The sequence below is a fragment of the Protopterus annectens genome, chromosome 12.part0 (assembly GCF_019279795.1).
Source record: "Protopterus annectens isolate FY-2018-M chromosome 12.part0, PAN1.0, whole genome shotgun sequence".
In the NCBI taxonomy this organism is placed as follows: Eukaryota; Metazoa; Chordata; order Ceratodontiformes; family Protopteridae; genus Protopterus; species Protopterus annectens.
The window spans coordinates 1289089704-1289103907 of record NC_056746.1 but is presented as its reverse complement, the minus strand read 5'-3'; the positions used below and the strand labels follow the sequence as shown (position 1 = coordinate 1289103907).

The window sequence follows — 14204 nt, the reverse complement described above, 5'->3', positions numbered from 1 at the left end:
AATGGAAATGTGTCTGTTAATGCCAGGTAAACAACTTGCATTGTCTTAGCTGCCATAAACATTCCTTTGCTTCTAACAGGTTATCATAGTCTCCTCCTTTTTCCCAACAATTGGGAATTCTATCAATAACAAAAAATATAAATCGCTTAAAATTCTCACATTTGGTACTATGTACAAATTAGAGCATTCACCGTCTTTTTGTTCTTGATATCCCTGTTATGTTCCAAGATGCGTTCCCTCAATTTCCTAGTAGGTTTTTCCAACATAATATGCTGGACAGGAAACACATGTGGCTAAATGCACCACCATGTTGGTATTGCAATTACAGTGTCCTGGACATTTAATGGATTTACCATAACCTTGCACCATAGTGTAGAATCCATCATTTACAAATTTGCAAACTTTACAAAAACCACATCTACTCATTTTTGACATAATATATGCACGGTTTGTTATTATTTTCCAAACTTTCTTTAAAATTGGTACCCCTACGGGAAATAGCCAAGTATTTCATTATATTCTGTCTTATTGGAAAAAACACTTAACCAAGTATCATTTAATACTTGAGTTATGGTGTAAGAATGTTCATTGAATGGTAAAATAAAAGCATCTCTTTTAGTAATATCAGTACTATTAGTACCCTTGGGCATAGTGTTTAATCTGTATTTCAAATTATGTTTGTAAAAAGTATTCCTTTTCATCATAACTTCCTTTTTTATTTGGTTTATTAGGTTTAATGGATAGCCTCTGTCTGAAAACATATTACTAATAGTCTCCATTTCACAAATGAAATTGCTGTCTTCACTAATAATACATGACAGCCTAACCATCTGACCTTTTACAAGGTTCTTTTTTTTGAAAATGTAGATGACAGCTGTCATAATGAAGGAAGGAATTTGAATATGTAGGTTTACGGAAAATATTAGATTCAACTTGGTGATTTTTAAAATACATACATATATCCAAATATTCACATTTGTCTTCATGTATTTTAGTTGTGAAATTAAGGAAGGTCGATGTAGTACCTATGTAGCTTATAAAATCATTTTATTCACCCCTACTACCTCTCCAAAAGACTAAAATATCGTCCAGGTATCTAACATAAAATTATATTTTTGTCCAGAACCTGGAAGAAAAAATGCTTTCAATTTCCCATTGTGCTAATACCAAATTAGCATAAATGGGGGCACATCTGGCCCCCATTGCTACCCCTGTGCGTTGTCTGAAATATTCACCTTCCATGTAGATAAAATTGTTGAATAAAACCATTTCCATCATCTCAACCAATAACTTGCTTTTCACAGTATGCAATCCACTGTAACTGTCTAAAATTGTTTCAAACATATCCAAACCCAGCTTATGGGGTATGACCGAGAATAAATTTATCACATCAATGGTAATCATAACAGTATCGTCAGTATTGTTCTCATTATTATAAATCCTTAATTTATCCAGGCAATGCCAAGAGTCTTTAATAATATGAGGGAATTGATTAAGAATATCCTTACAATAATAATCAATATATCTGGCTATAGCTTCTAATTTGTTTCTGCCAAGGGCTCTAATCAGCCTAAAAGGGTTTGAAACACTTTTATGTGTTTTTGGAATGCCAAAAATTGACGGAGTTATACGATGTTCCACAATGAGATATTCATATTCAGATTTATCGATGATTCCTTCTATCTGATAGTCATAGAGTAACCAGTCTATCTTTGTATATGCCCTATTTATCTCAAATTTTGATACTTTTTCATATGTTTCATCGTCATCAAGCATATTAGTCATTCTATTAATGTAGTCTATTTTAGTCATAATTACCACCCCTCCACCTTTATCGGGCTTCATAACTCTGTATTTATCCTTAGTAGTTAATTCTTTTAAACAAAATCTCTCTGTACTGGTGAGATTGTCTTCTCGATTTGTAGGTGTTTTTACTATTCTACGTATTTGTGATTCACATAACATCTCAAACATATCATAGGATTCTGGGGTGGTATAAATGTACTGGAAAGTCAACCTACCTATATCAGATTCAACCCCCTTATTGTAATTTGCAAAAAACATTTATAAATTTAACAACCTTGTATACAATTTTTACATTGGTCAATAATCTTCCTATATCATGTCTATAATTAGGAATAAAGGTAAAACCTTTTTTGAATAATGTAACATATTCTTGAACAAGTGTAGTGCCTGTGTAATTGTACAGACTAAAACTTCCATCTGTAATAATTATATCAGAAGGATTGACTTCTTCTAAAGTAATCTCAAAATCACCACTGTCTACTATGTTTTTATCATTGTCAGCATCAAAGTTGTCGCCTAACCTTCTTTCTAGAAAATCTTTATCAAAATCAAATTCATAATTTTCACTTACTGTTGTATTGTCAGGTAAGGAAATTAACAAATTTGTTTCATTTTCACTCAATAATGTGTGTTTTTCCTGTAAGTCGGAGCATTCCTGTATTGCATCTGTTGGTGTGGTTGACCCTGATGTCTGTCGCGTAACCTTTCCAATCTTCTCAAAACTGGTTTGTCTAAAAAAACCTGTCATTTTCATTGTGTCCCCCATTGTCACTCTTACTATACTGTAACCTATGTACATTGTTTGTGTATTTAGGCCTATCATATGTAGTTGATTGACCATCTCCTTCTGGGTAAAATACAGCAACACTTTCACTTTCACCACTAATGGTAGGCGTTGTGTAATTAGTAACACACCTATATATTTGAAGTAGGCTGTATAATTTATTAGTACTCTGAAGATGCCCAGAAGTGATTCAGGGTGAAAGCGCTAAGTACTTTTATGTCCTAGATTTTCGTATTTTTATTCGTTGTTACTATTGGATTGTTTTTGGTGTATGGTGATTAATAAAATCTATTAAGTGACCTCAGAAGAGCCTTTTCATATGGTTTACGTAGTTTGTGGTTACATATGGGTTGTGTGCTTGCACAACCCCTCAACAGGCAGCTTTCCAGACCTTGGGGTTCCTTTCTGAGCTAGAGGATTGGCTAAGCCTTACTCCTGTCACAGAAAGACAGTTAATCAGGCTTTTAGTGCCAAGCAGGAAGAATAAAGAAGGACCAAAAGCAAGTATTGACTGAAACCAACCAATTTGCAACAACATAACACCAACACAGATAACCAAATCCAACCAACAGCACAACAAGGTTGGATACCATCAAACTGCGTACAAAATATGGTGGATGGGTGCTGCCATTGAAGCTGCGAAATTTGAACACAGCTAAGTATAACTTGTGCATCTGTACCATTTTTATCATTCTTGCACCGTCAGTGACATATGGGTAGATTCCCAAAGTTTAATCTACCTGGGAGGCAGAAGTGTAAGGATCCAGGATCCCCCTGGCGAATGACCCTCTCATTGCCTGCTCTGGAAGTTGAGAACAAGTACAGTTTGTAGTGCGTTGTAAAGGTATGAACACAAGACCAGGTTGCTGCTTCTAGAGTTCACTCCTTTCTAATATGCTTCTGAAGAGGCCAAGTCTCTGGGAAAATGTGCCTTAACCTTGTCTGGAATAGATTTACCTTGGTGGGAGTAACAAAAAAGCAATAGCAAAGGACAACCTGTGAGCAATGGTTTGAGACAAGTTGACCCTTCTAACCCCAGGATAGGAAATAAACAGTTGTTCAGCTTTCCTGAAGGGCTTACTAATGTCAAAGTAGTACCTGAGCTGCTTATGCACATCCAGAGTTTGCAGTGTTTCTCTTTTTTTTTTTTCCTCTTTTAATTTCGGAAAGAAAACTGGAAGATGACTTGATTCTGGGTAAACTAAGGAATAACTTTTTGGCATGAAAGAATGATTAGTTTATAGAACAACCATGTTCTAGTGGAAAGTCAGGTAAGGTTAGCCCACCAAGAGACCTTGCAGCTCAGAGACTCACTTGCAGGTGTCAGAGCAATAAGCAAAGCAGTTTTCCAAATTACTAACTTCAAATTAGTCTGAAAGGCAGATTCAAAAGGAAATAAGTTCAATTTTTCAAGAACAAGTTGAAACCTGAAGGAGGAGAAACTTGCTTTCGAGAAGGTCCTGAGTCCAACACTCCTTTTTTGTAAACTGACCACAAGAAGGGGTGAAAGTGGGGATCCATTGGCAGACAAGCTGAGATGGCCACAGGACGGGTCATCAAGTGGTTCACGTAAATATTTTAAAACCCATAGCGTTATACATTGCAACGGGCAGTCGTATTGATTTAGACAGCACCTAGAAAACCTCTTCATTTTTAAACATGAGGTTTTCTAGTTGCAGGTTTTCTTTCCTTCTTAAAAACCTGCTGCACACCCTTATGAAACAAGTCCCAGAATGTATTAAGATAGTCTGGATGATTTTATCAGTTGCAATTGCTGTAAGTTGAGGTGTACCAGTTGCCCCTGACACTGTGTGAGCAGATCCAAAGTGTGAGGAAGCTTGCGGTAATTGCCCCTGGCTAATTCCATTAAAAGGGAGAACCAACATTGCCTTGGCAAAATGGGGATCACTGCAGTGATCTTTGGTAATTCTTTCAGAATTTTCAGAAGTACCGATGTATTGGTGGATACGCATAAAGGAACATTCCCATCTAAAGGAACAAGAATGCTTCTGCCCTCCAAGCATGCCTGCAAGGATGTCTAACAGAAATTTTCCAACTGTCTTGTTTTGAATGAAAGTGTAAAACTATTTGAAGTGCTTCCCACATCTGGGCTATATCCAGGCAAGACTTCTATCCTACGTTTCTACTCATGAGGGTCCATTTGGGATGTGCTTAGTTTGCCTGCCAGTAGGTTTTGCTCTAATTTGGATGTATGACACCTGAAGCAGGAAATGCTGTAAGGCTAGCTCCCTCCCATTATCCAGGCAATTACTGACCCATAAGTCTGACCAGCCTCATATGTAAAGCCATAGGATTATTTTGATGTTAATCAAGAAGGACCTCTGGAACCTTGAAGCACTGGTTCAGTATGAGTTCGGATTTGTCAAAGGCAGGTCATGCTTATTCAACCTGATCTTTGAAAGAGTCACCAAGGCAGTGGATGCAGGTAAAGCAGTACACACTGCCTACCTCAATCTGGCCAAGGCCTTTGGCACAATCCTCCACACAGGCATAGTAGAAAAGTAAGCAAACTAGGAATAAACCCCCCTATGTCAGCCACTGAATTGGCAGTTGAGTCATGGATGTAACTAAAGTGATAAAACTAGGGGATGCTATGCTACCTCCAGAAAAAGTCCAGTCACCAGTGGAGTCCCCTAGAGCTTTGTGCTGAGACGTCTCCTATTTGGCATCTGTCTCCGAAGTTAGTCAGTACTAAAAGACTCTGGCTGACCATATTTGTGGATTGCCCCAAATAGTGGGTGCCTGAATTGTGGACTAAAGCTCTATGCTAAAGAAAACTGTACCATATCTTTTGGTAAGTCTGCTTCCCCGACGAACTACCATATTGAGAACTCACCCATAAAAGTTGACCCAGTCATTCAAGATTTAGGTTGCTGTCCCACAATTTCCTAACTTTTGCCAGTGTGTGTCCACAGTGGTTAGAAAGTCCATCTGTCATGCACAGCTTATTAATGAGAGGATCGCTTTTAAATCCAGGGATGTCAATGTCTCCCTCTATTCAGCTGTCCTAAGACAGTTTGAGCATAATGCACCCTTTTTTGCAAGTATCTTGTCCAGACATATGGATTGCCTGCAGAGATGCCGTATAAAAAGGATACTCTTCTTAAATTGCCATACATGGGCCGTTTCAAAACCTTATTGCTGTGCTCTGTTTCCTTACAGATTGCTAACAGTGATCTGTGCCTGCTAACTGTGATCTGTGCCTGGCATACAAGGAATCCCCTGACCCAGCCATGATGGACCTACTGTACATCTGCATTCAAACGGGGTCTATATTAGAACATCGAAGTTTCAGGTCTTCAGATGTTCTAATGTCTATCGACCCCCTAGTAACCGAAAACCAGTAAGACCGAAAATTTAGAACATTGAAGTTTTTCCTAGGGAAAAATTTGCTGTTCCAAAACACATACACACAGCACAAACGCACCAAACAAACAGCAATCCACACACATGCACCTAAAATCTTACATCTAAACCTACACTAAACTGTACATACACCACTATCTACCTGCTTACCTTAACCCAAACCCTAACCCTAAGGTCCGTCACTATCAAACACACACCTCACCTGTGCCCTAACCCTAACTCCCCTATCCTACCCTAACCCTTAACGTCCACACATCGCACACTTAACTGACCCGCGCCCTAACCCTAACTCACCTATCCCACCCTAACCCTCACGTCCACACAATTGCACACTTACCTGAACCCGACTGTAATTTTCCACCGCAGAGCTGAAAATAGCAAAGCAACAGGAACGGACAGCCGAATTCTTTCCCTAGGAAAGAATTTGGTTATCTAAAACTTCGCTATTTCCAGCTTTTGCTTATTAGGTGTCTATTAGAATATTTGAAGACCCGAAACTTCGATGTTCTAATATAGACCCTTCAAACGGCATTAAAAATACTCTTGTCAAGGGATCTCCGCCTCCTGTACATCAACAGAACAGTGTGGAGAGAGCGAGAGATCTCACCGAGGATATCAATGCTCTGGAACAGATTCCCCATCCATGTAAATTGAAGTTTGTCTTGTCTGTATTCGTTTTCGGGCACAACTTGGATCTGTGGAAGAGAAATAGGTAATTTACTGCATGGCTGCTCCCTACTCTACTAATGGACAGAGACGGCTACTAAATGATATATACCCGACTTGGGGCCTTATAAATGTTTGTGGCATCATCCCAGTTATCACAGTGTGTAATATGAATCCAGTCAATGAAAGGATGAGAGTAATCAAAGCACCATGCAGGTTGTAAAATTTGGCTAGGCTTAAAATGGCCTAGAACTAAGCTGTAGTACCCCTCCAGGAACAGGAGTCTGTTACTTCAGTTCTCTGCCAGTAACCAACCTCTTTCTAGTGTCTGTAGTTTATAAACAAACTCTTAGTAGTTGGTTTAAAAATAATCAAACCACTTTTTTTTTTTCTTTTCTTTTTTTTTTTTGTTTTTTTTTGTTTGTTTGTTACCATTTCCTCCTTGGCTTTAACATGAAATTAGTTGTTAGGTGTACTGTAATAACTAAACTGAAGATACCTTCTTTTTCTCCAACATGTGTAACTTGACTAAGTATGCTGCAGTAATTGAAACTGACCAAGGTTATGCACCTTCTGTCAGAGTGTCACATCCGTTTCATTTCCAAAACTGAGCGTACATATGCTCTCATTGCCCTTGGCTTCTCTCAGAATACAAAAGTACTACAAATTACCCTTGGTGCAGTTTCTTTATCTTGGTGTCATTTACCTTTCTGTTGGGCAACTGTACCCTCAAAAAATGTCCTCTGCATTTTGCAACACCTTTGTTCTGGCATTGGGAACTTGCAAAACTTCCTTATTTACGAAGGCCTTTCTAGGGTAACTCATTAACTGTTTTGCTGATCAACATTTGTAGACAAGATGGTGGTTAATTTTATCAAACCTGTTTCTGAGTCCCAGGAGTTGACGATTTATTTTTGTTCCTCAAAAGTAGTGTATTTCATAATTTTTTCATTAGTACTTTCACAGCTTTGGGGTAAGTGCTGGTTTCTTAAAACTAGTCTTGGCTCTTTAGTGAATAGTTTTAGTATGACAGTTGCTCGCCTTTTCTTGGAATATTCCTGGGGATACTTCACGTGCAACTCAGCAGTCCGTTGTAGACGAGTAACTGCATTTGTGCATCGTTGTCTAACGTCTGTGTCTATATTTCCTTGTGTTGTCCACTGAGAAGTATTTTTAGGCAGATTGTGTGTGTGTTGGGGGGTTCTCCAGCAACAAAGTAAATGAGTAGAAATTTGGAATTCATGTGTTTTGATAACTTATTTTTGATACTTTTGATAATTTTGTACTGGTCATTTTAAGTACTTTATAATAAATTGAGCTTTTATTTTTCCCCTTCAGAAAAGGTGATGGTTTGTTTTGGGAACATGTTTATAAAGCTCCCAAAGTCGAGAACAAAGGAGATGATTCAGAAAGGTAAGTCTGAAAATTCCTGCACATTTTTGATTTTGTTTTCATTGACTTGGAGTGACAGATCATAGGTTCATAGATTAGCACTAAGCTAACTGCCCTTGTGGGCCATTTTAAGCCTAGCCAATTACCCCATGTAAGAATCGAACCCTGCACCTTCTGTCTATAAGGTAAGCACCTTGACCATTATACCAACCTCCCACCCATCATTTATCTGCTTGTCCCTTAATTGTCCTTGTAGTAGACTGTTTCTCATCCTCGTGGTAATTGGAACAATAGCAGAAGCCCTCACTAAAGCTAAATATAAAATAAGTAGCTACCAGAAATCCAAAGTAAAATTGCTTTTTCTAGTCGGTTATAATGGTATATAGTAAACATTCATGGTTTGGGTTTTTTTTTTTTTTTTGTTATTAATGGGGATTGCACCTTTTCTTTTTCATGGAGGTGGTCAGGATGACCCACATTGTTTCTGCCTCCCAGTTGAAATAGTTTTAAATGTTTGCAGATGAAACATTGAACACCTCTTTGTTAAAAACCTGGAGCTCTTCCTAGCCTGATGCATCCTGCCTTTCCATGTAGGAGTAGATCAGGACATGTCCATTCTTGGTCCATAGTGAAGCCTTTAGAATTGCTTCAAATGTTCAACTGTATAATAAACTTTGTGGAGCAGAACATCATAACTTCACCTGTGCCATTGATGGGCATCAGTTCCAAGGATGCTGCAGTACATTTTCCTGCGCTTTTTGATCCATTTGTCAGCAAAGTTGTTTTCCTTATGTTTACAATGACATGGGGATCTTATTCCTTGTTTTTCCTTGCCATGGGACATGTCTTTTTGCTTCCTTGCATTTCTGCTGAGATCTACCTAGGTTACAATGACTAGAAACCAATTCCATACATCTGAGTTATGGATGATATTGTGTCACCATACGGCCATCAGAATGCAACAAGTTTAAAGCTTTGTGCTTATTTCAATAACTGTTGCAAGATCTTTAACTATATAATTATCCTCCAGAGATAAACTGTGGAGATTTGATAAACTGTGGAGATTTAGTGCTCATTAAGGCTTAAAAAATGAATTTGTGTGAATGCAAGGCAGAGCAATTCTAGGCATGAACTGCGGTGTTATGACAGTAGCATGCAGCATCTTGTTTTTATTTTCCAGCACATTCTTCTGGAATCCTCACTGCACCCTTTCCTTAGTCATAGGTAGCACATCGTCAATTGTTGCTCTCCAAATGTCCAGCATCCCCCATAAAATTGAGTATTTTAAATAAATGAATGCACTTAAATACAGGGTCATGTAGAATCTGAAAAGAAATGCCTGTGACTGTATACTTCCTAGACCAGAATATTTTGTAAGTCCAAAAACAAAAGTTGCTTTAAATGAATTTAATTCTTCTCATGCCGATGTTGATATTTTTGAAGGATATATTTGGGTACACGAGTCAGAATGCAGCGCTGTAGTGAATGGCATAAGATTGTTTTTTTTGGTTAATCAGATTCTCTCTTTTTAGAGGAACAAACCAAAGTAAATTCTTCTTGAAGCTTTCAAACTAGAATTAGTACTTGCAGATCTCAGTGTGTGTCTGTCTGGCACATGGGGACTGCCCCCTGGAAAAAAAAGTAAAATTAAAGACTAGAGATGTTCGAGATTCGCTCTTCCCCTGGATTTCCAGTCTCTCTTGGGTGTTTTGGCACTTATGACTGCAGATACGGAGCCACCTTGGAGTTATTATATAATAAGAAGCACCCCCCCCTCCCATATTGGAAGGTGGGATGCAGAAGCTTGTCCCACTTCCCACAGAAACCTAAAATATTGTAACACAAGAGTTTGTAATTTTGCTCTGTTGGAAATGCATGATTATTCTTTGCACATTTTGCGCATGCGCACTATACTGGAGCTGTTTTGGTTGGGAGGGAGTCTAATATTAAATTCATATAGAAAATAGAATTGGAAGAGCTGTAGAGAACACATGTTACCCAACTTTAACTACAGCTTTTGTTTGGAGACCTACAGTGGGAGGGTTGGAGTTAAAGTTTTTTATCCGGTGTAGGCTGTGCATCAAGGGTTTGGAGTTATTTCAGTATGCTTCACTCCTGTTGGAAATAAGCGGGCATGCATGTCTTACCCATGGCATTTATGCATTTTGTACCTTTTGGAGAAAATGTGACCATGACTGTAGCTGTAGATGAAAGCAGCTGCTAAGAAATGGCCTTAATAAAGGAATGTGCATTCTTTTTCAGACTGTAGCTTTGGGACAATCCTTCATTAGACAAGCTTGGAATCATTCTTTCTCTCTGTTGGAACTGAGCTACAGCAAGATGAAGGAACCTAACAAGCTGTCCTTTATTGGATGTATGTAAAGAAATGTGCTAGGACTTCCTGCATAAAAAAATGAGGTGATAGGGCCTGTTGGCAAGCTGCTTGCCAGATAACCTTACAACTAGATAAAGTGAGAGAAAAAGAAGAATTTATAAAAAGAGAGGCCAAGCTTCTTAAAAAGTGCAACAAAATTAAGTCAACTGTAATGGAATTAATGTTATAAAGTAAAAAAAAAAAAAGAAGAGGGGGATGTTTAGTAAAAAGAAGGAAACTTCAAAGGGGTAAATAGAATTTTGAGGGGGGGATACATTTGGAATATTGCTCAGTAGAAGTGACGTTTTAAGCCAGACAGGAATTGAACAATTGTTAAAGAAGTCTGAAAAATGGTTATGGTACTGCAATGTTTTGCTTTTCTGTTCATGTATGTGAACTGTTGTTGCAACTTAAAATCTGAGCTAATATGTTTAAACAGCGCAGCAAATCTTGATTTGGCTTAAAAAGAAGGACTTATAACTGAACATAACAAATTGAAGAAGACTTAAATACCTGTTTAACAGAATAGGAGAGGTCGGATGATGGACTTAATTTGTATGGGGTTAGAGGGTGAAGTGAATATGGTACTTGAGTACAAACACTCAGCAAATGAATGCTTGAATGAAACAGGTATGCAGAAAGTGTGTGTGTGTGTGTGTGTGTGTGTGTGTGTGTGTGTGTGTGTGTGTGTGTGTGTGTGTGTGTGTGTGTGTGTGTGTGTGTGTGTGTGTGTGTGTGTGTGTGTGTGTGTGTGGCTAGATGCCCTGTAGAAGGCTATTGGGACAGGTTGGGTTAGTAGATTGAATCAGTAAGCATTCATGTTGAGCAGCCTAGTCTTGCATCCTTTAGCTACAGTAGATAATTGCAGCAAGCTAGCTAGTAGGTTTGTTTTGCAGTCCTTGTATGATCTTTGCAGAGCTCCGCTCATAGTGCTTCTGCTTTGAGAGCAGAAGTGTAGCTAGGGTGGGAAGAGAGGGCAATCAGCTTAAAAGCCAGTATTGCACTTGCGGCCAAAACTGAGCTTTGTAGCACTGTGTGTGTGTGTGTGTGTGTGTGTGTGTGTGTGTGTGTGTGTGTGTGGTCTAAACTGTAGCATTTTTTTTTTTTTTAGTTATTTATTTATTTTTTAATTGAAAAAAAAAAGCACTGTAGTGCACCATAACAAATAGAGTATAAACTGTGCCAACTGTTTGCTACATTTATTTTATTTATCATTTGTTGACCGGGAATGTCCGACTAGGTTCAACAGAGCCTGTTTTCAGTGGAGGCCCGGGGAGAAATGCTCCAGATTTATAGCAAGCAGTTTGCTGCAGTTGTTATTAATTTATTAATTTTTTGTAATTGTTCAGAAGGAGGGTTGGGAGCAGGATACAGAAATGGGGGGGGGGGCAGTAGAAGAAATGGGTGGTTTTCTTTTCTGTTCTTCCTCCTCCATGCTGCTGACACAGGGTACTGGCTCAGCTAGCTATGCTTCTTTTGAGAGTTATAGTACTGACTTTTTAATCCAGTGGTAGATTGTGGTAGCCCTGCTAGCTGAAGCTGTATGTAGTTAATGAACAGGGCTGATACTTATTTGGGTACCTACTAGTCCAGCTGTTACACGTGTGATTTTGTGATCAAAAATACTTTTATTTTGGCATAACTGGGAGCAGTTTGCAAGCATTCTGTGGCTTGCCCTTAAACATTTCACCATGCTATAATGGGTACTTGGAGAATTAAATGCAGTTAGAATGTAAATTCATTCCTTTCCATGTGTTTTACCATTTTTCATGTCTTTCATTTAAGCACATTTTAATATTGTTATAAAGCTACCAGACAGTTTGGTATCAACTCATGACTTTGTTTTTTTAATGAGTTAAGTATATTTTCCAGAACAGCTTAGTAGCTGCAAAAAAAAGTTGTAGCTACATTTTTAAGTCCCTTCTTCTTTCGGCTGCTCCCGTTAGGGGTCGCCACAGCAGATCAACTGTTTCCATTTCTTCCTGTCCTCTGCATCTTGCTCTGTCACATCAACCACCTGCATGTCCTCTCACACCACATCCATAAACCTTATCTTAGGCCTTCCTCTTTTCCTGTTACCTGGCAGCTTCATCCTTAGCATCTTTTTCCCAATATACTCTGCATCCCTCCCTCAGTACATGTCAAACCAACATAATCTTTCCTCTCTGGCTTTGTCTCCAAACCTTCCAACCTGGGCTGACCCTCTAATATACTTATTCCTAATCCTGTCCATCCTTGTCACACCCAGTGCAAATCTTAACATCTTCAACTCTGCCATGTCAAGCTCTGACTCCTGCCTTTTTGTCAGTGCCACTGTCTCCAACCCATATAACATAGCTGGTCTCACTACCCTCTTGTAGACCTTCCCTTTCACTCTTACTGGTACTCGTCTGTCACAAATCACTCCTGACACTCTTCTCCACCCACTTCATCCTGCCTGTACTCTTTTCTTCACCTCTCTTCCACACTCACCATTACTCTGAACTGTTGATCCCAAGTATTTAAACTCATCTACCTTTGCCACTTCTTCTACTCCCTGCATCCTCACCATTCCTCTATCCTCCCTCTCATTCACACACATATATTCTGTCTTAGTCATGCTGACCTTCATTCCTCTTCTCTCTAGAGCATATCTCCACCTCCTCCAGGGTCTTCTCCACCTGTTCCCTACTCTCACTACAGATCACAATGTGGTGACTCCTGTCTGATCTCGTCTGTCAACCTGTCCATCACCATTGCAAATAAGAAAGGGCTCAGAGCTGATCCTTGATGTAATCCCACCTCCACCTTAAAAGCATCCGTCACTCCCAACGCAGACCTCGCCGCTGTCACACTACCCTCGTACATATCCTGTACCACTCTTACATACTTCTCTGACACTCCCGACTTCCTCATACAGTACCACAACTCCTCTCTAGGCACCCGGTCATATGCTTTCTCTAAATCCACAAAAAACAATGCAACTACTTCTGAGTTTCTCTGTACTTCTCCAGCAACACTCTCAGAGCAAACATCGCATCTGTAGTGCTCTTTCCTGGCATGAAACCATACTGCTGATCACTAATCATCACCTCCTTTCTTAACCTAGCTTCTACAACTCTTTCCCATAGCTTCATGCTGTGACTGATCAATTTAATCCCTCTGTAGTTACTACAGCTCTGCACATCACCCTTATTCTTAAAAATCGCTACCAAAACACTTCTCTATTCCTCAGGCATCCTCTCACTTTCCAAGATTTCATTAAACAATCTAAAAAACTCCACTGTCATTTCACCTAAACACCTCCATGCTTCCACAGGTATGTCATCTGGACCAACAGCCTTTCTGTTCTTCATCCTCTTCATAGCTGTCCTTACTTCCTCCTTGCTAATCCACTTCACTTCGTGATTCACTATCTGCACATCATCCAGCCTTCTCTCCCTCTCATTCTCTTCATTCATCAGCCCCTCAAAGTACTCTTTCCATCTGCTCAACACACTCTCCTCACTTGTGAGTACGTTTCCCTCATTATCCTTACCACTGTTATCTGCTGCACATCTTTACTAGCTCGGTCCCTCATCGGTACAGGTCCTTTTTCCCTCCTTAGTGTCCAACCTTTTATACAACTCTTCATACACCTTATCCTTAGCCTTCGCCACCTCTCTCTTTGCCATGCACCTCATCTCTTTCTTTATCTCTCTGACAATCCCACTTCCTCTTTCTGTATACTCTCATGTACTTCTTCATTCCACCACCAGGTCTCCTTGTCCTCCTTCCTCTTTCCTGATGTCACACCAAGCACCTTTCTAGCCATCT

At 39.3% G+C, this 14204-nt stretch overlaps 1 protein-coding gene across 1 annotated transcript in view; it reads left to right on the top strand.

The window, feature by feature from the left end:
* Positions 1-14204, top strand: part of PDRG1 (p53 and DNA damage regulated 1) — a gene marked incomplete in the record, with an annotated part of 43099 nt that overhangs the window by 18628 nt on the left and 10267 nt on the right. The window contains 1 exon segment of the mRNA XM_044090340.1: positions 7982-8054. Coding sequence (XP_043946275.1) covers positions 7982-8054 — 73 coding nt within the window.